At 41.8% G+C, this 27,462-nt stretch overlaps 1 protein-coding gene across 1 annotated transcript in view; it reads right to left on the reverse strand.

Moving 5' to 3' along the window:
• Nucleotides 1–25,804, reverse strand: part of LOC308114794 (neural-cadherin) — a gene marked incomplete at its 5' end in the record, with an annotated part of 144,628 nt that extends 118,824 nt beyond the window's left edge. The window contains one exon of the mRNA XM_080471974.1: nt 24,838–25,804. Coding sequence (XP_080328100.1) covers nt 24,838–25,804 — 967 coding nt within the window. The remainder of the gene's footprint in view (nt 1–24,837) is intronic.
• Nucleotides 25,805–27,462: the final 1,658 nt, after the last annotated feature.

Here is a 27,462-nt window from a genome sequence, read left to right on the forward strand (position 1 = left end):
ACCCCGCCAGCTGGCACACACACACACACACACACACACACACACACACACACACACACACACACACACACACACACACACACACACACACACACACACACACACACACACACACACACACTAGCCTCACACAACCCTGCTTTTGGCCCTCACACATCTGAGGATACATGCACCCGAGGCATCCGACAGCAAAGTGGGAGCGAGATGGAGCGAGAACGAGGGCAGAGTGGAAGAAAGAGAAGAAAAGACCTGAGATAAGCACAGGAGAAAGAAGAAATCACTTAAAATTAAAAACGATAGAGGAATGAACATATAACAAGACGAAATGGGTAAAAGGAAAATAAAAGCACTCTGGTACTATTTCCACACAGACAATGAATAATACTGAAATATTAAAAGTAAGAGACACGATCAGGACAAGACAAGAAATGGCCTGATCAAAGCCACCTCCCGCTCCTCTAAACCATGACCTGTGACCCCAACAACCTCCAGACATCTGTGTGTGTGTGTGTGTGTGTGTGTGTGTGTGTGTGTGTGTGTGTGTGTGTGTGTGTGTGTGTGTGTGTGTGTGTGTGTGTGTGTGTGTGTGTGTGTGTGTGTGTGTGTGTGTGTGTGTGTGTGTGTGTTGTGTGTGTCCTCTACCTTATCTTCTGCTGTAAGACCATAAATCTGCTGACACAATCGCAGTGCATGAGGGAATCTACTCTCTACGAGGGTAAAAAAAAAAACTTGAAAAGCTGAAGTCAGAGTGAGGTTAGATCGAGGTTAGAGGTACTTCAAGTCTCCAGGAGATGAAGTTAAAGTCCCCCTGATGGGATGGAAGGATGTCTGAGTGTGTGGCAGGAGGAGGTAGAATCTGAAACAGACTGTGTTTGTTGTTGGGGAGGAGAAGAAAGGAGCGGTGGGGGTGAAGAGGATGAAGAAAGAGGAGGGTGAGGCAGTCGAACAAGGAGATGGCTGGGGCAGGAAGGGTAGATGATGAAAGACGTAAAATCAGTAAAACATAGAGAGTAAATCCAAAAGCGGAGGGATTAACCAAATAAAGAGAGGAAAAAGAAAGAGATGCAGGATAAGGAAGTGAAGAAGACAAGGAAAGAGCTGAATGGAGTGGAGAAGATAACAAGGAAAATGAAATGTGATAAAAAAAAAAAGCTAAATAAAAAGGAGAAACCAAGAAGAGGGGATAAAAGACAACGGGACAAGGAGAAATGAATAGGTCAACAAATAGCAGAAGGTGAAACATGAAGAAGAATAGCGAAACATTAAAGGGTTAAAATTTAAAAAAAGAAGAGAAAGAAGAGGAAGAGTGAAGGATGAGAGAAAGAGAGGGAAAAAAAGACCACGGTGAACAGAAGAGGAGGCGGATCTGAGAGGAAGTGCCCTGCAGGAGGTGTTGGAGGTGAAGGAGGTCTGGCTCCAGGCTGTATGTTCAGCTTTACTTGATGAAGGCTGTTTTGGGCTCAGTGAGACATCGTGCTGAGTCAGGTGTGTGTGTGTGTGTGTGTGTGTGTGTGTGTGTGTGTGTGTGTGTGTGTGTGTGTGTGTGTGTGTGTGTGTGTGTGTGTGTGTGTGTGTGTGTGTGTGTGTGTGTGTGTGTGTGTACCACTTTCAGTGATTCATGAGTACAAGTTAAAACAGGACAGGGTGGATTTTTTAATGAATAATGTTGTATTTTACATTTTAGGGCTGTTAAAGTCGAAAAGTGTTGAAGGTACATAATATTAAATAGAATATAAACAACATACCTCAGGTGAAAAACCTTATTTTGAATATGGCGGTAACATTCAAAAACAGTCAGTATGTGTTTAATGCCCCCCCCCCCCTTTTTTTTTTTAAAGATGTTCGTTTAAAACATCTTTTACTTTTCAACAGCCATGGTGCTTTGAAATTAACTGCCTGTGCCCACTGACCCTTAATTCAAAATGTGTTATTTTCAATGAAAAAGTCAATTTCAACTGCAAATGTCTTGCGATGTCTTTTGGAAAGTATGATCTATAAAAACCTTTTAGTGTTGTATTTGCTGGATGTAATCTGTGGAGTGAAGAACAGGTTTAAAATACTTTCTATTCTCACAGCATCCAAATGATTTGATGGCACATATTTCTGGAAGCAATGTTAGTTTTTTGTGGCCTCACATTTGTTTTAAGACATTAAGCATTAGTTTGAATTCACAGTGTTTTGTAGCAGTGCATGAATCCAATAAAGTTGAAGCAGGATCACAAAGAATTTGTGGCCTAAATGACTGCGGTTACAGCAAAATCAGATAAATCAGATAAATGGAGTACCTACATTCTTTACTTTCCTCACATTTTGAAGTAGCATTAATCACTATGAGGGTTGATGAATTAAGCAAACATCCATTTCGGACTTATACAACTATAGATTGTTTGCTTGTAAAGTATCATAATATATTTAATGGCCATGGACATATTTATCTTAATTTGTGGCAAAACAAAAAAACAATACAACTTTTGAAAAAAATAGAGATGTTGGCAATCACTTGAGAAATCTGTCTCATTTATAAAATGTATTTTATGCTGGAAATGGAGAAATGTTTAATTTTAGCCTGTTTTACACTTTTGTAGGATGGGAAGGTGTTATTTAAAGTTCACATATTCTTTGTAAACAACACCCTGTCCTAAAACAGTGTCAAATATGGGACCAGGGTTCTGTTCTGTTCCCTAAAATGAACAGATTGGATACATGTACCAGAAAAATGGGAACTATGCAGATCTAGACCTTCTCTAAATAATATTTGGTGAATCGAAAGTTTTGCTTTCAAACTTCAGTAAGTAGAAAACTTGCCTTCACTAGAATGATAATCAGCTTTAAACGCACGTTCATTAGGAAAGTGACGCCGTGACCTCTCGTTTACGAGACAGTCTGTCTCACCCTGTCTGCAGAAACCTGTCCCTACGTGTCCGCACGGCGGCTGTCGGCCCGTAGAGCCGCTCCAATCCATCACCCCACTTCGTCTGTCATCGCGTCTTAAACTCCTGACACCTACGATGTTATCCGAGAAGTCACTTCTGAGCAGTGTTTTCTGGGAAATGGAGTCTGTGGCAGGCGTGTTGACAGAGCCATGTCACGCCGCTGCCGCTTTAGTGAGACGTTTACTGCGACTGACACAGAAGAATTCACAGACCCTCTTCACACACAACGTTCCATGACTTCAGACTTCAGCGAACAATACAAGCGATGATTTGACAAATGGCTGACTTTGCTGTAGTGATGTAGTTTTAATTTCTAGATCTGTAGACCAGGGCCAAAATCAACCTGCTAAAATGGTCCAATCCTGCTCTGCTCCAACAATGAGACCTGAACTAAGGAGTCAATAGCTACTAGGTAATTGATTTTAAAGTACCAACAGGAAGTAAATGTGCAAAGTCATGCATGAAGGCTGCAGATGTTGTTGTTTTTTTTATTTCACAGTATTTTGCACTAGAAGGAATCATTCAAATGACCTGGCATTTAAATCCTTTGTTTGTTCTTAAACGGTTTTGCAAAATATGTAAAATAATTTTTGCATGATGTACTCATACCCATTTGCACAAAAAAAGTTTGTTATGTTGTCATCTTACTGATCCAGCCCCACTGAAGATTGAATCGAGGTGTATGTGGCTAAAAAACTAAAATCAGACCCCGTTTACACATTTTCATATGAAAACAACAAACCTGTGTTGTGTTTTTGATGTTTGTTTTCACAACAACGGTGCTCGGAGTCACAGAAAAATGTACTTTTAGAAAACAGCTTCCAAAAGCAACTTTTTGAAAATGCCCCAGCTCCATATTAACCATGAGTTTTCAGTCAGTTGTTGTCGTGTGAAGTTTGACACCCCTGCTGTAGATTGTGATGCTTCTCACATTAGATGTTATCAGTGGTTGAGCTGAGGGCCGGAGGGCAGAGTGACGGGTCCTAAAACATAAAAGTTGGTTGTCAGTTGCCCATTTTGCACAGTCTATGTGTACACGGGTAAAAAACAGTGATTTTCAATTTCCAATTCACCGAGCATGGCTCAATTGTGTGCGAATGGGTTGAACGTGACTGATCATGTAACGCACGGTGAGATTGCTGAAGCAATAGAAATGAGGAATATGAATAAAGTCTATTCACCGTTCTTTGCTTCTGCTTCCATTCTAACAACGTTGGGTTTTTATGAAGTGTGTTACAAAAGCAATCCTAAGAAGACGTGATGGCCTTGCAGCTGCGCGCCAACGTGGCGTCTGTCATCAGAGGTGATTCTGTTTGAATGTAAGACGACCCCGAGAACACACAAAGAAACACACTCCAGCACAAAGACCCCCGTCTCTTCACGTCTCATTAGACAAAATGAAGCAGGTTCAGAGTTTCCACCGTTCCAGTGATGATGGAGCCACCGGCTGTTTGTTTTAGACCCTCAGACTCATCAGCACGCTGGCAGCCTGCTCGTGCAGGATGAACTGCACTTCACTGAAGGAGGATTACCACACATTAAATTCACAACACTTTATTTACCCCTCGGGGGGGGGGGGGGGGGGGGGGGGGGCGGTAATTCAATGCATAGACAAGTTACCTGCACACATAAAAACATCTCAATTCAACATTAACTTGTGTAAACGTTACACAGAGGAAAGTACATTACCGAGCAGGTCTAACAACAAAGTACTTTGTGTTTGTAGATGGCCAGGAAATATAAGAAAGGGGTCAAAGGGGACATAATTGGGGTCGATAATGTCAAGTAAACATGGGTAGAGATGTGGAAGAAGGGGGTCAGCTGTTTTGTGTTATTGTGTTCTTAATGACAGCATGTCTTCGTTCTGATAGTAATTAAAAAATTTTATAAGGAATAATGGTTGATACAAGGACTCCAAGCAAAATTCACAGTACAAGTCCGAATACAAGCCTCCAAGTAGCACAATCGAGGAAAAATGTATATTTCCTATGTGTCGCAAAAACCTTTGTTTTGAACTTATTAGGATTTCACTGAAACTTCCTCTTTGGAGGGGGCATGACACTCAGAAATGACCCAGGTGTTAAAAGCTGCTTGTATTTGTATTTGTGTTTAACATTGCCTAGAAAACGGTCCTTTTAACAGTTAAAACTCGCAACTAAATGAAAGAGATTTCATATGAGATTATAAACAATTTTCTCTCATCCGATCTCATCTATGAGACGAATTTATGCACGCAGCGAAGACGACCAGGTTTTTTTTGGATTTTTTCCAACAGCAATTTTCTCCAAATCTCAGTCTGTCATCAAACATAGTTCACAAGTATTTGTGTGTCTGGGAGAGTTCAACACTTGGCCGGCTGCTGGACTGTTAGTTTCCAAATGATCTTCTTCGTGACTCACTCCATCACTCAGTCACGTATGGCTCAGTCTTAAAGCCAGATGGCTCCACAGTTTCCCTCGCAAACTAAGTTTAGAGGTACAAATAAACAGTCTTTTACCATCACTGAGTCAATTAAAATTGTTGATGTCTTTTTTTTTTTTTATAGGTATTACATTTTGACACCAATGTTAAACCTCTCAGCTCATGATGTTTTCTGGCTGCACCGTAAACAGACACAATTGTATTTCATCATGAACTCATTAGGTTCATTTCAATTAAAACTGCATTAAACAGTCACAAAGTCAGACGGAACTATGTCCGTTCTGTATTAATAAATCATTTTTCTTATGCTCAAATAGGACTTACTATTTAGTTTTTGCATGCATATAAAACTTTCCAGGTTAATTCATTTCAGCAACTTTAATTAAGTATCAAGCCTGTGGGCATAAAAGCTGAAGGAGGGAGGCTGCACCCTCACCCAGAGAGGGTCGAATCCTGCCATTTTCAGCTGTAAATATTAATTGAGCCACTGCACATTCAATTTGTTTCGAACAATAAAATATTGCAAAACTCTGATTTGCACCTCTGACAGTTCTCTTCAACACAGCTGCAGGGATAATGTGTACTGTCATTTATTTTTAAAGCTTTTTCCTGTATCGTTCAGAAGCAGGGTAGTTTATTAAAGTTTATTAAAAATTTGGTACTTTTACTATTTTGCAAAGATAACCTCGAAATAAAGTTAGAATTTAAAAGTGGATATGCATATGTCTGGAAAAACAAACAAAAAACAAAAAATTGTCATTGTTAGTATACACAATGTTATTGTCCAAACATTTTTATATTTGGTAACTACCAAACCTCTCAAAACAAACCAATCAAATACAATAAAAACAAATAATTATTTTGCCTCTTTTTGAGTCACTGGGAACTGGTAACATTTCTCAGCTCACATTGTTCATGTGACAAAAACAAACGTGCAGCCGAAACTCCAGCAGTGTGAAAAAGAGGCAAACAAGTTCATCCATGAAATTAAGCTTACAGGATACATTACTTAAATTTAATCAAAACCATGACCACAATATCAGGAAGCGCTCCAAAATCCCCCACAATCCCACTGTGAGGCTCCCGGTTTTACCATGTTCAGAGAAATTGTTCCCACTGGGAAATGGGACCATTACCACCTCCCAGTTACTCGTGAGCTAACCACAGTACCAATGTACTAAAAGCAGCCAAACCTTAAGAAACTAATTCAGACATTGGAATCCCATCCATGAGTGTTTCCCTCTTTCTTTACGTCTGTGACCGACTGCCCCGAAGGCTAAAACACCAAACATCGAAGACACCAAAATGGCCGTTGCATATCTTCAGTAAAACACTCTCCAGCCTGGAAGCCACTTTGAAAATCCTCCTCCTCCTCGTCTTCATCCACCAACTCCCTGAACTTCAGACAGAAAAACCAACACGCTCCGGAGGGGAAAACTAACACAGAAACATCCACTCTTCTTCTGTTATGGTTTTTTTTCTTCTTCTTCTTATTCTCTGCTTCTGTGTCTCAGCTGGATCACAGTGATGCATTTATATTTGACAACTGGCATCAATAAGTCAGCAGGCGTGTAGATAGAAATGTCCTCACACCTTCAGTACATCTGTGTTCAGCGGGGAGTGTGTGTTCGAGAAGGTGTGTGTGCATGTTCACAGTTTTACCCCATTTATGTTTCAAATATACTGGATGCATGTTTTATTCATATCTGATACTAGTGTGTGTGTGTGTGTGTGTGTGTGTGTGTGTGTGTGTGTGTGTGTGTGTGTGTGTGTGTGTGTGTGTGTGTGTGTGTGTGTGTGTTTGTCCTGCAAGTGCACATGTGAAAGCGCATTGTAGATTTACACCTCTGTGGATAAAATCTCACCCACGAAATCTGTAAAATTTAAGTGTGCTAAATTTATGATATTTAACTTTAGGAATATTTGAACAATCTTGGATGCACTTATATGTGCTAGACCTCAATCATTATGTTCTAAGGACGTGTACACATGTTCACATCTTCAAAAGTAATCTAGATCTTTATCATATTCTTTATATACTGTAGGTGTGGTGACATGCAAATCTCAGGTAAAAAAAACTAAAAAACCACGAGTTATTCAGTCCAAATTGCACTTTGTGTATATCACTATAGTACTAATTTTAGAAAAAATTCTCAAAGCAATCAATTAACATAAAAAACTAGTACTACTGAGCCGACTGCTTCTCTTTGTCAGGACGCATCGTATACATGGTAATAAAATGGTGCTAATGAGGATTTTAAAGACCTTGATTGGATTAGTTTATACATTTAGTGAAACAAATATCAGAGAATCATGTCACATTTATATGAAGTATACAGAAGTTTAACATAAATAAAATTCACATCAAAAAAGGTACGAGGACAAACTTCCTGCATTGGTTAGGGTTGCGAATTGACTGTTAAGTAATAAAACAGCACTGACCAACAAAATCTGGTATCTTTATGTGAATATTGGCAGTGAAGATTTCCTTCAGGTTTGATCCAAGTTTCCTTATTATTTGCTGGTATGCAACTAAAACAAAACATTGTGAGGACGTTGTATATTGTTAATGAATTTGTGTTAGTTTTACACGCTTATCTTCATCTGATATCATTTGGAGTGGAAAGTAGGACATGTGAGAACAAAGTGAGTGACGTCTGACCAACAAAAGGATCATTATCCCCAATATTTGAAAAATGTTTCCACACAGCAACATGTCAAGATAATGACAAAACAATATATGGACATCATCTTGGATCAGTAGATGAAATGAAACCCACGTATAGGATTAAATGATAATAAACTCAGATCTAGACTTGGATCCATGCAAAAAGATAATAAAACTACATCGAGTCATGAGAGCACGGTCACTGAGCACAAAAGCACACATAAACAGACAGAACGCAAACAACTGGGCTAGGTGTTAACGGACCGTGGTGGCTGGACTGGTTAGCGCAGAGGCACACACAAACACACAACGTGGCGGACCCCCGGGGTGTGTGAGAGTGAGCGGCGGTCGTCCTGTCAGAGCTGATTTGAGGCCACGGTGTCGCAAACGCAAACCTGCTTCATATTGGATTACCCGCCCTGCTCTGAAGAGGTGTGTGCATGCTTGTGTTTAGATGTGCGCGTGTGTATGTGTGTGTGTATGTGAGCGTATGCGAGTGAACAGACATTTACAATTTTGTCGTCGTCCCTGGAGCGCCGTGTGACTCCCAAATAAAGTCGAGTCCTCCGTTGTCTGTGTGGAGTGTTTTGGCTGTGTTGACTCTCGCTTTGATTGTCATATTACATCTACCTCTGCGGTGTGATTTTACTTTCTGTGGGGTTTATTTTGTCGGACCGGTAGGTTGTGCATGTATACATGAGTCCTGTACGTCTACCTCTGTGAAGATCACCTTGGTATTTGGACCGTGGACATTAAAAGGGCAACTCTGAAAAACCCAGACTACTTCAGTTGACGGCGCACACTGTGATGTTGTTGTGAAGAAGCTGGTTGGGTCTTTGCATGATCCTCCTGTAAAGAGAAGAGTGCATGTAGGATGGAGAAGTGCATGTATGAGTGGTCAGGACTGTGAGACAGAAGAAAGGCATGAGTGAGCAGGAATGTTTATGAGACGGTAGTGAGATCTGATGGGTGAAGTGGAAACAGTGTAAAAGACAGGAGGCTGAGCTGGAGGTGGTATAGATGGAGGGGATTCTCTCTTGGAGTGACCAGGATGGGACAGGATAATTGTGGGATGGAGGAAAATCAATCTCTGCAGTTACCCCTGAAGACAACAAAGGTAAAGTAAACGTCCCATTATATTGTGTTTCTTGATCATCTATCCACTGGAAAATAAAAATGTAGGCAATATACAGTCACCAATTAACCTCAGTTGCCTGTTTTACTACAGTGGGAGGAAACCAGAGGAAAACATGAAAAACCACACAGAAAAGATCCAAGGCCCAGATTCAAACCGGGGATTGTCTTGCTGTGAGGCATAACTGCAAACCACTATATAACTATACAACTTTGCCCACCCGCACAAAGTATCATTGTCCAACGGAAATAACTTAGTCAGTCAGTCCTGAGCTTTGAATGTGAATCACTGCTTCTTTTAACTTTCATTTTACCTTCATAAACTCAAAACCTGATCATGTGATTGGACTAAAAACAGACACCAGCTCATATTCTGTATAACTACAGTCAGTTTATGATACAACTCAGCACAATCATGTATAGAAGATCGTTTAGCCCTGAACGTCTTGAGTCTCTCTCACAATCTGTCTCAGAAACTCAGCAGGCTCACTTCACTGCTCAGTGTGTGTGTGTGTGTGTGTGTCCGTGAGTTTATTTTACATTAATTTGCAGCATGTGTGTGTATAAATATGTGTCCATGTGTTGGAGGAGGCATATGGGTCAGGTACCCTGGGACCGCTGTGTGACAGCTGGCTCTGTCTGTGTGTGTGTGTGTGTGTGTGTGTGTGTGTGTGTGTGTGTGTGTGTGTGTGTGTGTGTGTGTGTGTGTGTGTGTGTGTGTGTGTGTGTGTGTGTGTGTGTGTGTGTGTGTTGCAGACGGACCGGTCAGACTGGTGCATGAGAGGATACACAGTACAAACAAAAAGGCCATGTGCTGTGGGTGCTATGACGGGACACAATGTGATACTACTCAACATCTCACTGGAGCCCAAAGGTTCAGCTGAAGGTGACAATGATGAGTCAATTACAGTTTTCTTGCTGCTTGTTGAACAGTGACTGCTGACTTTTTTCAAGGGAAATGACCATTTCATTTGTGGCCTTACAATGCCATAGTGTTTGTTTATTTGCTGGTGACGTTCAATACCAATATACTGGAGATGCTATGCTGGAACAGTTCAAGAGCTTCATGTCCTGGCAGATGCAAGCTAAAAATAGGACCTCTCAAGCACCATTCTTTCTTATTCTTACCACATGTTTGAATGTTGCTATTTTCAGAGCTGAAAAGGCTCCACACATGACATGTTGTTTTTTTTCTTTTTGTTTTTTTGGTGCATTTACACTGATCATGCAATTATGACAGGAAAAGGAAGAAGTACTTCCCAGCCGGCCTGTGAAGAACAGAACCTGTCAATAATTTTCCTATTTACCGAACCTTGAAGAAACAATTTTACTATTTAGGACAAGAATCTATCAACAATTTTTAGCGCATCTGTCAGGCAGAAACCTCATCTGCAGATGTTTGGCTCAAGTGTTCAAATTGTAACTTTTAAAAGCATATTTGTTTGTTTAGCAATTTAACGCACGCTGGCTTGGCTCAGTATTAATGAATTACTCTCCATTACATATCTTTCTTGCAGAGTTTGCATGTTATCCCTCTTGTTGTGAAACATAAGTTTGTGGCGTCTGGTGAGGCGACTTTAAATTGCTCATAGTTGTGAATGAGCCTTCGTGTTTTGTCGTGCAATGCCAGTTGGGATGTGGTCCAGGGATAATGTAAATTGGAATAAAAAAGACCTCGGGTGAAATTGGAAAATGTATAAATTATTCTCTTAACTTGTCACAAAAAATAAACTACTATTGTGTGAAAACAGGAAAATTCTTTATTTTATTGTTTTGCTACACATTTGAAATGGATTGTTTTTATATGTTGCACATAAAAACACGCCTAATCATGCTCATGCAACAGCATGAGAATACGGTCGTGCTAGATGTTGTAGCCTTCTGGTAACAGCGTCTGTTAAATGTAACAAAACATTCCACTTGGAAATGCACTTGAGCGTCTTCTGCACTGTCATATCGTCAGTAGAAAAATGAACAAAACTTCCGAGACGTTAGCTGTGAAAAGAAGGAGGAAGGAAGGATGAAGAAGAGGTGGCAGGAAGTTCACTGCAATTCCTGCTTAGCCTGGCAGAAAAAAAATAAAAATACGACTTTTACTGCTGGAAATGAAGCTGCCTCCTGAAAATGTTGAATGTCCACAATATCTTCTCTCCCGCAGCTTAGCAGGGAGCGATAAGCAGCAAGTAAGCAAGATGTGTGTGTGTGTGTGTGTGTGTGTGTGTGTGTGTGTGTGTGTGTGTGTGTGTGTGTGTGTGTGTGTGTGTGTGTGTGTGTGTGTGTGTGTGTGTGTGGCGATGAGGCTGTAATAAAAAGCTCTTCCTTTCCTTCTTAAAGCGCACTCTCAAAACAAACTGCTGCTGCTAAAGCTACATCCTCCTGAGGAACCTTTTATTTGTTTGAAACAAAAGGCTTTTCAATAAGACGATATTTCTCTCCTGTCTCAAGAGAGTGGTTTTTTCACTATCAAATGTTTTCATATTAAGATAGTTGAGCTGCACGGTGGGGTTGGGTTTAGCATACTTGCCTCAGAGTGAGAATATCCCCAGTCTGAGCCCAGGCATGGGAGCCTTCCTGTGTTCATACAGGGCCTGATGGTGTTCAATCCTGAATAAGGCAGTGCTCAACTGCATGTTAGCGCTAATCGATTGTGCGGTGCGTGCATTTTGCAGGTGATGAACTAAGAGCTGCTCCATCACATGTAAACAGGAGTATTACATGAACGTTGTGGACACGTCAGGTGCAGTTGACCGGAAAACAATCTATTGGTGACATTTTTATGTTTCATGAAACATGATATCAAGAGAGTTAGAAGAGGTAGTGGAGGAAGTTATCAAACAGGAAATAAATCTGAATTAAGCCAAATAAAAACAGGAAAAATGAAATGCAATGGACGGTCGCCCTGTTCCAAACCTAAGCTTTTAGAAAAGGTTGTGTCCTGTTGGTACATCAGCTTTGACACTCGTATGCACAACATCTAGTTTGTTACAGTTTTTATATGTGCCAACATTTAGTAAATGAGGCCTATAGTCAGCTGGGATTGACTTACTTGGATTAACGAGAGTAAAACAGCGACTTCAGGGAAAGCAACAAGTACACTTTTTTTTAATTTGAAGATTAACAACTGTGCATTTTTTTTAAGAAGATTTATAATACATCGGATTCAAGCGCTTCAACTCAAATGTAAAGTTTAGTGGCTTAGGAGAACGGTGGTGTTGATGTGGAGGGTAATTTCGTAGGAGAGGGATCACTATTTCGCTCCAGTGTCCTGCTGTAATCCCCCCGAAGAGACGAGTTCAGAGCTGATAAGCTGCAGAGAGGGGAGTCTGCTTTTTAATCGGCGCTGCGACCTTGGCTTGAAGCAGAGGAAGAGTCAGCTCGCGGCGTCGCTTCATCTATCCGTCCGTCCTTTCACCCGCATCCCCCCCCCCCCCCGGGGGTCGACCGCGAGGGGTGAGAGGAACGAGAGCCCAGGGGAGGAGAGGAAGAGGAGGACAAAGAGAGCAGGGGGAGTGTCGTGTTGAAGATTGATGGACAGGCCAGGACTCTGGAGACGTTAAGGTTTTTAACGTGATTCTCCACGCTGCAGGGATCAGTGAAGGTCATAAACTGCTGCTGGATAAAAACGGCACACCGCCGCTCTGAGAACCACTGAAGTCTACGGTTCATCTTAATTCTCCAAAGTTTCCCTCGTCACTTACGAGCCGAGTGACTTCTCTCATCCTCAGTCCTTTAAAGACTGCACCCCCCCCCCCCCCCCCCCCCCCCCCTAAAATAGGATTCTTTGGTCCGTCAAACTCCAATCTCCCCTCTGTTTGAAGTTGCTTTGGTAAAAAAAAACATTTATCACACATCATCAGTATTCCCTTCACTCTTTCAACATCAACAGGCTTTTTGTTCCCTGAAGGGCCCGCTTCACTGTTTACTATCTTGTAATGTTTTATTTTGCAGTACGTTTGTAGACACAATCGCAATCTAGTCCGTTTCACTGAGGCAGCTGGTGGAGGAAACACATTTTTTTGATTTATCGCAGGAATACTGAGGTAAAGTTCCAGCCTTGAGGGATTCTACAGATCACTAATTATCAGGTTTAATGAACAGAAACCACAAATCACTGCCACCTGTTTATTTGCTAACCCAAAACGAGTGGATACACTTAATGCTTATTGCTCCAATTTACTCCCAGTGAATTGGATTTGGAAGGCCTATATTTTCTTTCCTTTATCCTCTTTCAGCAGTGATCCTGTGAAGATCCGAGTATGCTTCTATTGTGACTGATTATTTACAGTTTATATATGTTTAAAGCAGACGTAAAGTTAAAGTTTATGCCCACACTCGGACCTTTCACAGGAGTTATAAACATCTCACTGTGCTGGAGGCTTGTATTTTATTTTATTTTTTTCTAAAGAAGTGGAGACAATAAAGCAAAACCAAACGCAAAGAGCCAGGCAACCCTCGGCTATCAATACTGGAGGTTAATAGGATGTTTTGATTTATAGCTCGGGCTCCGACTCCTCCTGTTGTTCGGACCACCATAGCACCACGAGCTTGAACTGTATGAGAACATGCTTTAATTATAATGCCAACTTTAAATGAGTTCCCTTCCCTCCCTTCACCTTGAGAGACAAAACAATGTGCGAAGGTTACCCATATCGCTCTAATTATGTGGAAACTGTGCGCAGGTCTTACGTCTTTGTTAGAAACTGAAAGAGGAGACCATCGAGTCTTCCCTCATGTTCACTATCAACAACCTCCACAGGTCAGCAGCTGCACTGCTTGTGGTCTTGTTGGTACTGAGGATGTTTTATACCGGTGGTTTTCAGAGTGTGGGCAGGCTGCCTCTTCACGGGGAGGTAATAAAACTCTGGCTTTTGAGAAGAAATGTAAGTAGGTGAATGAAAAAAACAAAACAACAAATTAAAGCACATATTCTAGGTACATAATTAATTAAAAGGAAAAATAAAATCCAGTGACAGTGGTGCCACGTCCATTCATTCCCAATGCGTTCCAGCAGAACTCAACAGTAACCATATCCATCCGTCTATCTTCTATACCACTTTATCCTTGTTCATAGTCGTAGGGTCAACGTGCAACTGGAAATGGAAATGAAAATGGAACCTACGTATGGGTGGGTGGACGTTTTCTGTGTCGCTTCAGATGGCGTCCAAAACACAAAACATCCATCTCATTCATTCGCACAAAAAAGAACTATTTGTGGCAAGTTATATATCAACAATCTAGATAAATGTCAGAAGAAAGAGTTAGTTAAGGTTAGTTAATTTATTATGTTAGCAGTTAGTTAAGGTCAGCATTTATCTATGAATAAAAGGTAACTCAACTCTTACACCCTACAATACAGAGAATTCCTCAAGTGAAACAGAAAAGACCAAAATAAAGCTTCCAAAGATGAGAATGTGGTTTTCTGATTTTGAAAAAGGTTCAATTGTGGCAATGTTGGCAGAAACGAGCTTGTATTCAGAGGTTTGAATCCCAATTGCTTCCACACAGTGGCTGCCCTCCTATCATTGGGCATGGGGTAAAATAAGAGAGTGAAAAATAAAGCATCACTTCTATTTGGTATTCCTTTTTTTGTAAGAAAAAAACACAGCGTTTCGTATTAAATGATGGAGACACTGCATTAGTTGCATGTTCAGTACTTACCGGAGGAAGGCACTGGACCAGAGCGAAAACTTTAAAACTTTGGTTTTTATAGACAAAGATGTTTTATTTTAGGAGTCTGACACATCTGAGATTAAATCGGGCCCTATGTGGCCTCACAATGAGTTTGACCCTTTTAGTCTATACCAGATATCTTAGAAATGATAATAAGGAAACTCACAACATGTATTGCACAAACTGCAAACAACAAACCACAACTTCGAAAGCTGTCAGAACTCCAACTGTTGGAAAATGATTCGGATGATTCACTAGAAACCACGATCCCAAACTTCAACCAGTATGGTGAAAATTCTGAGTACTGTAATTATGAAATTAGTCAGATGCAGCCAATACAAGTGCACATGAATTATACATAACATGTTTTGTAGGAAGAATTCCCGGCAGTTCACAGCTACAATAGCAGCTCCCTTTATCTTTTTCTTTATCTGGTTGCCGATTTATTTACCCCTCCTCAGCTGCAAGAGAGCAGCAGCAGCTACAGACTGTGATGGGAGACAATTAGCCAGGACACGTCAACTCATACAAACAGGCACAATGACGTGCAGCAGCCCTGAGGGGTCGGGGGGTGTGTGTGAGTGTGTGTGTGTGTGTGTGTGTGTGTGTGTGTGTGTGTGTGTGTGTGTGTGTGTGTGTGTGTGTGTGTGTGTGTGTGTGTGAGAGAGAGAGTGCAAGTATGCATTAATGGGGAATGGGAGGGGGTTGCTGGGGGTTAACATGCAGAAAACAGATGTGCATCATGTCACACATACATGTTAACAACATATGCACACGACCGAGGTTACTGTTCATTCATTTCATGGTGTGCTTCTAAGTTTGCGTGTGTGTGTGTGTGTGTGTGTGTGTGTGTGTGTGTGTGTGTGTGTGTGTGTGTGTGTGTGTGTGTGTGTGTGTGTGTGTGTGTGTGTGTGTGTGTGTGTCATATTTGATGGGTGTTTTTTTTCTGAAATAAATAAACAGTGTTGTTTGGTTACTGAAGGAGAAGTAAAGTCGGACTGCAAATAATTGTTCTCTTTCACCCCGTTCATCCCCCATCAGTGGAGAGAGAGAGAGGTGGAGAGAGAGAGAGAGAGAGAGAGAGAGAGAGAGGAGGGTGGGGGGGGAGTCAGTTTGTATTATCGGTGTGTGTCAGTGCAGGATAGCAAGAGGAACAGCTCCACTACACCATAGAGAAAAGAAATCTCTGTTCATTCCTGTTATATAATCCCTGTTCACACGCTGGAGTGTCATCTGAACCAGTCTTGTCAGTTTCTGAGGGTTTCACTTGAGTTTTTCTTACTGAAAAATACATATGTGCTGACTGCACTGTGCTGAAGTGAAAACAAATATTACTATTAACTAATGAATCGTAGTGGAACTGCTATGGAGGTTTTCAGGGCTTATGGGCCTTTCTGGCATGGATTTGCATTACAAACTATTACAAAATTTAGCCAGTATAATTAAAGGGCTGTCAAGTTTGAAACATGTACTGTATTTTATGAACTGGAGTTGATTGCGTTTGTTAAAAAAAAAATTTAATAAAATGTGTCATGAAGATGAAAAAACATATATAAGTGACACTGGTTTATAATAAAGGCATTTATTTCCCCATGTCTGCACACATGTTTATCTCTTTATTTATCTAAAACCATTAGAGTCCTTCAATGTTTTTTTGCCAAGAAAAAAAGGGGGCCCCCGACCTTAGACAGCTTTTACCATAGTTTTCAGTGACAAAATGCAAAGCGCAGAGCTGAATACACTAAGAAGAGTTATTTTTCCTGCCAGCCTCCTTCTGCACCTGCAACCCTACATTTCCACACAGTGACCCACATGAGGGTGAGGAGGGGGGGGTGATCGGCGTCTGGGCCAGAGAGAGGCTTGAAAATGGAAACAGTGAGTTGGAAACAACCAGAAAATGGAGATGAGAGGGGGAAAGTGTGTGTGGTCATCAGTCTGTCATTTTGCACACACATTAAATCTCCTCTGATAGTCTGAGCAAAGTGGTGATCAAGCCTGTGTGTGTGTGTGTGTGTGTGTGTGTGTGTGTGTGTGTGTGTGTGTGTGTGTGTGTGTGTGTGTGTGTGTGTGTGTGTGTGTGTGTGTGTGTGTGTGTGTGTGTGTGTGTGTGTGTGTGTGTGTGTGTGTGTCTGTGTGTCTGTGTGTCTGTGTGTCTCCTCTGATGTACGTCATTAATTAACCCAGATGAAGTCCTCTGAAGATCTGATACTGTGTGTGTGTGTGTGTGTGTGTGTGTGTGTGTGTGTGTGTGTGTGTGTGTGTGTGTGTGTGTGTGTGTGTGTGTGTGTGTGTGTGTGTGTGTGTGTGTGTGTGTGTGTGTGTGTGTGTGTGTGTGTGTGTGTGTGTGTGTGTGTAAGAGAGAGACACAGTGACTTAGTGGGTCCAGCGCAATGAATCTGCACTTAAGGTCACTTTTATACTTTCAGCACAAAAAAAAAGCAGGATGTGTGTAATGGCTGCTGGCAGCTTTTATATTTATATATTTATAGCTTTTATAACCCCAAACTGGGTTATTACATTAGTACAGGTCAAAGGGAGGGCTGGCCTTGATTAGGATTGGCTGATCCCCTGATGACACTATAAAGAGTCTGATTTCTGATTTGCTTGTTGGGGCACACACCTTTTTAAAAAAATTAAACAAGCCAGGGAGAGAGATAACAGATTTTCTGAATTTCTGGGGTGTCATTCCAGGTATGGGGATGAATATTACAGTTGAAAAACCATTAGAAAGGGAATTTTGCATCATAACTTGTCAAATCATCTGCACTACATAAAGAAGCTTAATTCAGCAATAATACACACCTTCAGGATATGGTCTGAATAAACTTTATAGAGTCCATGCAGTGTGCGTTTATCGTGGCAGTACAGATGGGATGACCTTGTCCTACTTGGTGATTGGAGAGCGGTCTCGCCTGAGGCCACAGCTGATTGGCTGTCAATAAGCTATTAGGACAACAGGGAGAAACAGAAACAATGGAGGGGGAGAGCGATGGAAAGCTAGAGAGGGTAATGAGGACAAACTGAGAGGAAAGTAACTTAGAAACAGTTTCTAGACCTTCTAGCACCTCCAGCAGGCTGCAGGTTCTTCTACCATGTTATAGTTTCTAATAACCTAAATTAAAACAGGTTATATTCAGGGAAGCAACAGTGTTGTTTAACAGCACAGATGTAAAATGACAACATTGTTTTAGCTGAGCTGAAAGAGAAACACTTCCTATTGCACCAATACTTTTTCTATCTTACCATTCACAGCTAAATATGACATTTGTATGCTTTTTTTTTATGCTAATATCTAAAATACATGAAACCCAATCAATCTCTTATGTTGTAATCGTAATGAGGAGGGAAGAGCTGATAAAGATTAAGATCCCATGCAAATGGTAAAAAAAATTATTTTAAAAATGAAAGCTCATGAGCAATCAGGAAGCAAAGTAGAGAAAATGAACAAAAGCATGGTGGCTGGTATATACTGAAACAATGCTTGAGATAATTCCTGCACTGAATATTGTCATTTGTCTTTAAATAGACCGGAAAACAGTTTCCTCTTTTATGCTACACATGTTAATGCTAAGCTGCCGTATATCGATCTGATATGTTAATGCTAAGCTGCCGTATATCGATCTGATCAAAGAGACAGGTGAGTAATTTGAGGACTTTTTTTTTACAACATATGAATATAGCAGGAACCTGTCCTTAACACAATGACGCTTATCTGAATTACACTTTTACTATTATTGATTAAAACAAGACAGATTTTATGCTGCAAATAATAAGACATCGTGTGGATCATCAAGAGTTACAGACGCCTTTTCGTGCAGTTAAGAGCTGTTAGAACTGTTGAATTTGATGAATCCGGTCCATTATTTATGTGTGTGCTGTTGCTTTGTTGCTTTTTAAAAAGGTCAGCTTCAGTGTGTGGTCACAATAATTTACCCTGCAGCATTTTGAACACACACAGCAAAATGCGCATAACCACAGTGAAATACCAACAAATAAACATGCACATCGAGACTAGTGTGATCATGTATGTGACACTGACAAACACACAATCACTGTGAAGCTCAGCAGCCTTGAGGACACAGTCCCGTCGTGCTTGGTTTCTAACAAACACACACACACGCGCACACACACACACACACACGCACACACACACACATCTATTTTTTTCTCTTTTTTTTTTATTCTATTGTCTTTATTTCTGGATTTAGCCTGAGGCCAGAAGCAACCTGCCACAGTGCCACATGTTTGTGTGCGCGTGTGTGTGTGTGTGTGTGTGTGTGTGTGTGTGTGTGTGTGTGTGTGTGTGTGTGTGTGTGTGTGTGTGCGTGTGTGTGTGTGTGTGTGTGTGTGTGTGTGTGTGTGCGTGTGTGCGTGTGTCACCCCAGGGCTGCTAAACAGAAAATCTGTAGGAAAACCTGACAGACCAGGGCCATGTTTGTAGAATAATGTGTGCGTGCGTGTCTGCATGCGTTTGTGCTTCACACAAACACATTTTTAGCTAAAACAATTAATAACAGTTAACAACAGTGGAGCTGCAGTTTAATGAGGGAACAGGCCCGTCGGTGTGCAGGCAGCTGCATTAATTGCAGCCAACAGGAACAATTTTCTCATTTAAATATGCAAATAAACACATTTATTACAGTTAATGAGACGGTAAATAAAAAAAAAAAGTTTTCTTCTTTGAGAAGTTTATCTGAGTCACGGTCACCAGTTCTCAGTTTTGCTACATATTATCTATTTGTGTGTCGTGCTTCAATTTGCTTCCTTTCTGGATCCATCCATCTTCTATCTGCAACCTTCATTCATTTGAAGCCACAAAACGTGTTTTTACCTGTAAAACGAGGAGGAGACCGCTCATAAAGTGAAATAGTTTTGCTATAAATACAAAAAACTGCATCTTAAGTTGCATTTACAAAGTTGTAGGATTACATTTAGCATTACAGAAGTTTTGAGCCATTTTTAATGTTTTTGTTTTTATACGTTTTCAAGTGGTTTCAGCTGTTTTAGCATTTCGTTTTTTTGATGATCTCTGCAATTTCAGCTGTTTTAGTCTTCTAAGTGGTTTAAGTTATTTAACCTCCTATCGCTGTTTTCAGCCGTTACTTTAAGTTATTTTACCTTTTTTCTAGCAATTGCAGGTACCTTGACATTTTAAAGATATCCCCATTGCTTTTTGGTTGCAGTTAATCCCCCAATAAAAGACAGATGCATAGCTCCGGTAGTTTAGAAGCAACAGAAACAGTCATTTGGATGGTTTTGATGTGTAAAGACATAACAATCATCTCCATAAATGTTTTATTCATCGGACATCATGACACTGTTGCATGTTCACCTGATATTGTGTCATTAAAAAAACATTTTTATGTTAATAAAATGCACACACAATTGTCAAATTCACCAAAGAGCTTGATTTCTCACTGGATTCCTGTAATATTTCACCTAAACACCCTCCCAACTTGGACGACTACACAGAATACCTCGTTGCTGCCACAATCGAAACTCACTAAATACGACTTACTTGAGGGATTGGGTGGATTTCTTTAAAACAGTTGGGGTGTTTTCTTTGTATGGTATGAAGTAATGCCTTATTGGATCCAGCTTTATTTAATTAAATTTCTTGGAGAAAAACAAAACAACGACAACAACAATTCAGCTGAGATGCTGTGTTCAGCGTTTGCTGGCTGGAAACACAAACGTTACTGAGTGTTGTCGGAGCGTAACGCTCACAGGCCTGTAGACACAGTCGGGCTGCTGATGATTGCATCTGACACACGTAGATGTTAGTTTGATAAGCTTAAAATATTGATTTGATATTCATGAAAGTTTAACCATGAGATGCGTCCTCCTGAAATGAATTCAACATGATTGACTAGCTTGTTGAAGCAGAGAAGACTCTGTTGTTCCTGTTGGAAGGGAGACGTGGTCCACTTACAACACGCGTGCAACGGCTTATGTCGACGAGGAAGCACGCTAACCGAACAAGATGCATGTTTTATTTGGGCTTGTGGGCAACTTACAAATGAAATTAGCATTAATTACACACGGCTCAGACATTCTGCTGCTTACGTGCTGCTAATAAGAACTAAGCAGAAGTTCATCAGGACATTTGTGAACACCGAAGCTTCACAAATTGACTAGAAACCAGATCCAGAACAGTGGATGGTGAACAATGCGTATCCAAAGTGTCATCCGCCATGTCTTGACACTTTCTTCCTACGACTTTGTGCAAAAAGCACGGTGCACTGAACACGCCACCAGTTCATCACAAAGACAACGCCAAGAGACAATCGCACACGTTCACAGGCTTATGGGAAATTAAAAGGCACCCATTTAATACGCATGTGTTTGGACTTCAGAAGAAAACCTGAGCACCAAAGAAACTGCCTGAATCCAGTTCAACAAGTCTTGTTATTTATAGGTATTGATGACCGAACCTTTAATTAATTAGCAAATCGCTCATGTCTGGCATTGTGTGTTTTGGACCCTGTTTTCCTGTATACATGAAGACGATCTGCTGGAAATGGTTCGTTTCTGGGTCTGTTTGCTTGAGTTGACTGTGGAGTGAATGGATGGAGCGCTGAATCCCAATAATGTTATCAAAATTGATCAAACATTCGTCTGTTACTGCCAATAAATCTGAATTTGGCAACAACAAAACAAAAACGGATAAGCTCAATATGGAAGATGATTGGTCACGCAGTCAAAGACAAACAAAAAAGACGAGCAACAGAAATGATTCATGCAGGATCACAAGGCCGAAGAAATCTTATAATAGAAATATGTTATATTATATATCTTATAATCAAATGAACCAATATAAGTAGTAGAGGGCCAGATGAGGAAAAACCTCTCACCACAATAACAGCAGCATCTCTGCTAAAGGTTGAGCCCATTTGTACCATCTTTTAAAACAGAGCAGATCAGCTTCCATTTTTATACATGCAAACATTTTTCTAATGGAAGATCTTTCTAAATGGCAAACGACACTCATTCTGTTCACTCAAAATCCTCACAAGCATCTACAGCTAGGACACATTTTCACACTCCTATACTCCGTTGTAATGTACTTTCATGTTAAAAAAAAAAGGAAATTGTAACAACCTTTGTTAAAACCTCAAGGCTGTATGTGAGTCTCAGTCAGTCCATTATAACAGCAACGCATTTTATGGCGTTCTAAAACATTGTTGGGTAATAAATGAGTGCAATTTTCACCAGTTTCACTTTCCCCACTTCTAACTGTGATGATATACTTGGTTTATTTTAGTCTCTTTTCTCTTTCTGTTCTTTGGCCCCAGGACTGTTTCGTTATGGCGCTAATCATTGTGCAGCTAAATTAAGTCATTTCAAGCACAATCAGAATTGAAAAGGAAAATTACTGCCGTCATTAAAGTCATGGCCTCCACTCACTCACTCACTCACTCACACACACACATACACACACCAAACAGGAATGTGTGTCCTTGCGTGCGTGTGTGTGTCTGTGTGCATGTGTGTGAGTTCACTGGGCATTTATTAAAAGTCAAGGATAAAACGGATTCAGTAGAGTCGCTGCCGTCTGCGGTGATGGACGAGCTGCCAGAGTGTGAGAGAGACCTGTGTACGTGTCGATGATGTAGATGTGTGTGTGGACTGTGAGGGTCGTGTGTGGACAATTTATTACCTGCAGGAGGTGAGGATTGTGTGGGAACGTGTGTGCCTGCCGGATGTTAGGGGTGGGGAGAAAAACAATTTGCATTAGCGCCACAATGTTCACCTTCAACCATTCAGTGTTCAGTCACGAATGCAGTATTACCTGAGATTTTACAGCATAAAACAAGTGATCGGCGACATGCGCGGTGCATGCTTAGCTATACTCGCCATCATTCAGTTCATACAGGCTGTATCGTTGCAGAGAGGATGATTCTGAGAAGACAAAGGTTGATCTGTTACTTGTTAAATGAGATCAGCCTCACATTTCCGACAGCAGACCGCTACAACTATCCAGAGATCATCTGCTGAGCCAGCTGACCAACCAGAGGCCTTCGAGCTGCCTCTGCTCAGACCTTGTTCCCACACATCAAAATCACAGCCGACGAAAGGCAGGCCGCCTCAATCAGCCGGCCAGTTTACAGCATGCTCAGCGCCGTGTCCACCAAATCACCACTCTTTCTCTGCAGCCACAAACCAGAGCTGGCCTGAACTGTGCAGCTCGCTTTAATACAAACAAAGCTTCCTGTTGGAGACCCATGGTCCACTCCAGCCCCCGTGCACGCAGACCTGGGGGAGCCCCAGGTGAGCAAATACATCTAATTTCTACAAATAAACAGCCGAGATGCTGTTTGGATCGGCTGATTGGCCAGATCTGACCAGAACACCAAACTGCCATCACCATCATCCAGATGTGAAGTCTGTCGGCTCTTGACCAAACATTTACTTTGAGGGGGGGGGGGGGGGGGGGGGGGGGGGGGGGGGGGTCGGTGGTCACAGCAGCATCTGGACGTCGTTTCATCCTGTCAAACAGATCAGAGCTGCAAGACAGCAGCTCATTTCAGACTGGTGATATGTTGACTTGTTTTAATGCTGCCTTAGGGTATGTCTCCCAGTTTGTTTAAGTCACTCTGCAGCAGCTGGTGGCCAGGTTTTTACTTCTGGAGATGGTTGAAGGAGGAATCTTGAAACCAGTGACAGTCCAAATTTGGTTTAGGAATTAAAAGGTTAATTTCAACAAAAACATATTTTGAGTTTCCTGTAGTTACCTTGCAGCTTCATAGATGGTGGTCGTACCCACAAACTGCTCATAATAGGCATATTGTCTGAGGTTGAACACACAGTTGATTTTGTATATTGGAAATTAGAGTTTGTTTAATAAAAACTTAGTTGAAGTTATTCCCTCACTTGTTTTTCTTTTTATGCTATGGCCAATGACTCGAGTGAAAATACAGTGAAAAGATTGAGAAACAGCACATACTCTGTGGCCATGGGAGAGCCGTGTCACTAAAGACATTCTTTTTAATTCCAAAGCTTCTTTTACCAAATAGATGTAGTTGCATGCAGCAACACATAGCAAAGTATTTTCTGAAAGCGCTGTCAGAAAAGCTATTTTGTCATTCAGGTTGAGTGACCTCTGTCTATCTGAATGCAGCTTCACAGAAGCAGGAGCAAAACAAATACCTTTGTGAAAAAAATGCTTTTACCCATCTGCACAACCTTCTTCAGTCAAGGTTTCATTTTGCAGAAGCCTCGTTTCTCCAAGGATGATGCATGTGTGTCTGTTAACTGCATTTTGAGAGTAAACCCTGAGTGTGAAAAGTGCTGAAGTGCGTTTACTCTGCCTCACCTCACATACTAAACACTGTCAATTCTGTTTGTCCTTTAACAACCTGCTGGCAACAAACACTGTCTGTCACACGCTCACAGACAGTTGGCAGAGTTGTGTGTAGAGTGCTGTAAGGAATGAATGAAAGAGTGTAAAGTAGCCGGTTGACGGTTAAGGTCGATTCAAACTCTTCTGGAAAAGAGCCAACACAAGCCACACATACAGGAGCGAATAAACACCACTCAGCCTCCTGGTGGAAAATTCTGCAGAAATTTTTGGAAACTTTCTGCAACACAAACTGAAAAAAAAAAAATCAACTAAAGGCACTACTAAGAGACATAATTTATCTCTGCATGCTTTTAGTTCTTGGTTGTAGCGTTATTGTAATTTTTCTGACATATGACCTAACAAACTCCAGACTACAGAGCATTTTGGAAAATCCTCTTCCATGTCTGAGCACTTCACGGATTCCGCTGGGATCAGGTTTTGAGCACAAACGAAATTGGTTAAGGGCACAATTAAATACACAGACGTACACCTTAATTATATTCCCTTACGGTTACACCAAGAGGGAGGATATCTTAAACTGAGTCCTCCATTTCATGAGTTATTCATTTATATCTGCCGAAATGTGATGCAGTAGCGGCACTCAGACTTCGAAACAACCTCCTCCAAGTATTATCTGTGATTTTACGCACGAACGAGGGTTTTCCTACCTCGAACATTGTGGATCTTCACCACCACCTCCGCAGGCTCCCGCAGGCTGCGCGCCAGGTATAAGCGCCCCGATTCCCGCTCGATCTGGACCGGAGAGTCCGCCTCGGATATCACCTCGAACCGCCGCTGGTCAAACCTCTGGTCTGGCACGGTGAACACAAGATCCCCGACTCTGACGTGATCCGGTACGGTGACTGTGTAGGTCAGTTCCTCGGACAGAGCCCGGGGCTTCCTCCGCGCTCTGCTGGACCGGCGCACGTTGACGCACAGGAACACCGGCTCTCCGATCAGAGCTACATTTCCACCGTCCTTCACGTAAAGGCGTAAATTCACCTGGCTGACCCCTAACAGGGACCCGACTAGTCTGACTTGTCCGGTTTGTGGAACCACGTGGAGTAGGTGAGACTCAGGCAACGCGTAAAAGGTGACACGTCCGTTCCTCTCTGCGTCGCCGTCCTTTGCGTTAAAACGGGCCAACTCAGACCCAATAGGGGTCAGCTGGTCTACTTCAACAGTCTTGTTTCTACTGGTGAACCGAGGGATGTTGTCGTTTTTGTCCGACACCTCAACCTGAACCAAGGCTGGTCTCCTTAGACAACGCGGTGGCAGCTCCACCGTCAGCTCATACATCGCTATAAATTCCCGGTCCAGAGTTTTAGCAGAGACCAATCGCACATATCCATGGTAGTCCCGGTGCCCGCGGCGGTGTACAAGCCTGAAGTCCGATGCGTAATCACCCTTCAGACTGGCATTGAGGTCCGCACCTTGGCAGCCCGCAGCTCCGACCGCAATCACCGCGCCATCAACCGGAGTCCCTGCCGGAGAGTTCTCCGCTATTTGGCCAAAATAGCGCGTTGGATGTCCGGGCTGCGCACACAGACACAAAGGTGACACACCAAGCAGCAGCAGCCGCAGGAGCAGGTGGAGGGTAAAGAGGACAACTGGTCCGGCTCCAGCCTTGGACATGTTTCCATTAAACCCGTTCCAGTTGCAGTAATGAGTCAATGTGAGTCACCAGAGCCGGTCTTCCTCTCACTATGACTGAAATTCCAAAAAGATTGTATGCGTAAAAATGTTAATGTTTTTCTCAAAAAGAGGACAGTCCAAAAAAACAATAAATAAAGTAGTCAAACTAATAAATGCTCCCCGTAAATACCTCCACTTTTAATAAATCCGTTGTGATGAACGAAGTCCATTCAGCGCGCATAACGAAGCCAATTCTTCAGTTCAACGAAAAACGACTTTTACGCACAAATGAAAGTTTACCTTCATTCCATGACCTGAAAGCTTCCACAATAATGAAAGTAGTATTAAAGATATACTATACAGAGTAAAACTGTCACTGCCCAGATCAAAGTATGTTTTCAGTAACGATGCTGCTGTTGCGCCAAGTTGATCCAGAGTGACCAAAGCGTCTCCACCGTCTCCTTCGGAGGATGGATCACACTAACGGACACTGAGACACTCAACTCGCTCCATGTGGCTGGGACGGCACCGCCCCCCACCCCGGAGGAGACAAACCAATCACTGAGCAGGAGCAGGGTGAGTGACAAGAGGGTGGGATCCGCCCCCCTGCCCAGCTGAATCAGCTGAGAGAGAGAGAGAGAGAGAGAGAGAGAGAGAGAGAGAGAGAGAGAGAGAGAGAGAGAGAGAGAGAGAGAGAGAGAGAGAGAGAGAGAGAGGGGTGTTTTTTGTGGGTCACATAAAACCTTCTCCCATAATGACCCTGAGAAATGTGGGATCACATTCAATCAAATCTGGCTGCTGTGATTATCTCAAGTCATTTTCACCACACAGGGTCCAGGGCTGCAGAACAAGGCGATTACTAGTAATAGATCACCTGTGCCATAATAGATTACATTAAAACAGGAACTGAAGCTTCAGCAGAGACATTGTAAAGAGCTAATTCATAAGTGAATGAAGAGAGGAGCTTGTTGTTTTTTTTACACAGGTGATGAGTACACAAGCACACTATCTTGTTAGTCCAACACTGATTTTCTACATACAATATATTAAACCTTTAAGTTCCTTGTTTTTTTGTTGTTGTTGTTTTTTTAACGGCAGCAATAAGTTGAATTTGACAGTAACACACCAGTGAATGTGTGACTTACAACTTTGGGCACAAGTTTTGACAGCAGCACCACTATATAATGTGCACCAACCCTCTAAAATTCATACAACATCCTGATGGGGAGTGATGCCTGTCAGCTGAGTGTGAGTGGCACCTCAGCCGTGGCTGCCACTTGAAGAGGAACGGCAGTGGTATACTGGTAACCAGCAGTGACATCGCACTCAAAATCGGCATTTCCGGTTTTGTGAAATGACGTTTTGATACTGCTATAAAACACAAGCCTTCGACATAAACAGCCAGAATTAGTGTTTCACACACATAATACAGTAGGAGATATTTATCCATATTTCCTACATACCAGTTTATCCTGTAGGCTGAAGATCTGTTGCAAGAAACTTGTTGTTTGAAACCTGTGTCACATCCTGCTCTAGTTTTCTTGTTTATTCAAACCTCTTGATCTGTGCTGCATTTATTTATACTTTAAGTTACAAGTGTGTCAGGAAAGGAGTTTTAAACATGCAGGCTGGGGGCTAAAATGTACCTACAAGGTGGT

The sequence above is a fragment of the Lipophrys pholis genome (assembly GCF_963383615.2).
Source record: "Lipophrys pholis genome assembly, chromosome: 9".
In the NCBI taxonomy this organism is placed as follows: domain Eukaryota; kingdom Metazoa; phylum Chordata; class Actinopteri; order Blenniiformes; family Blenniidae; genus Lipophrys; species Lipophrys pholis.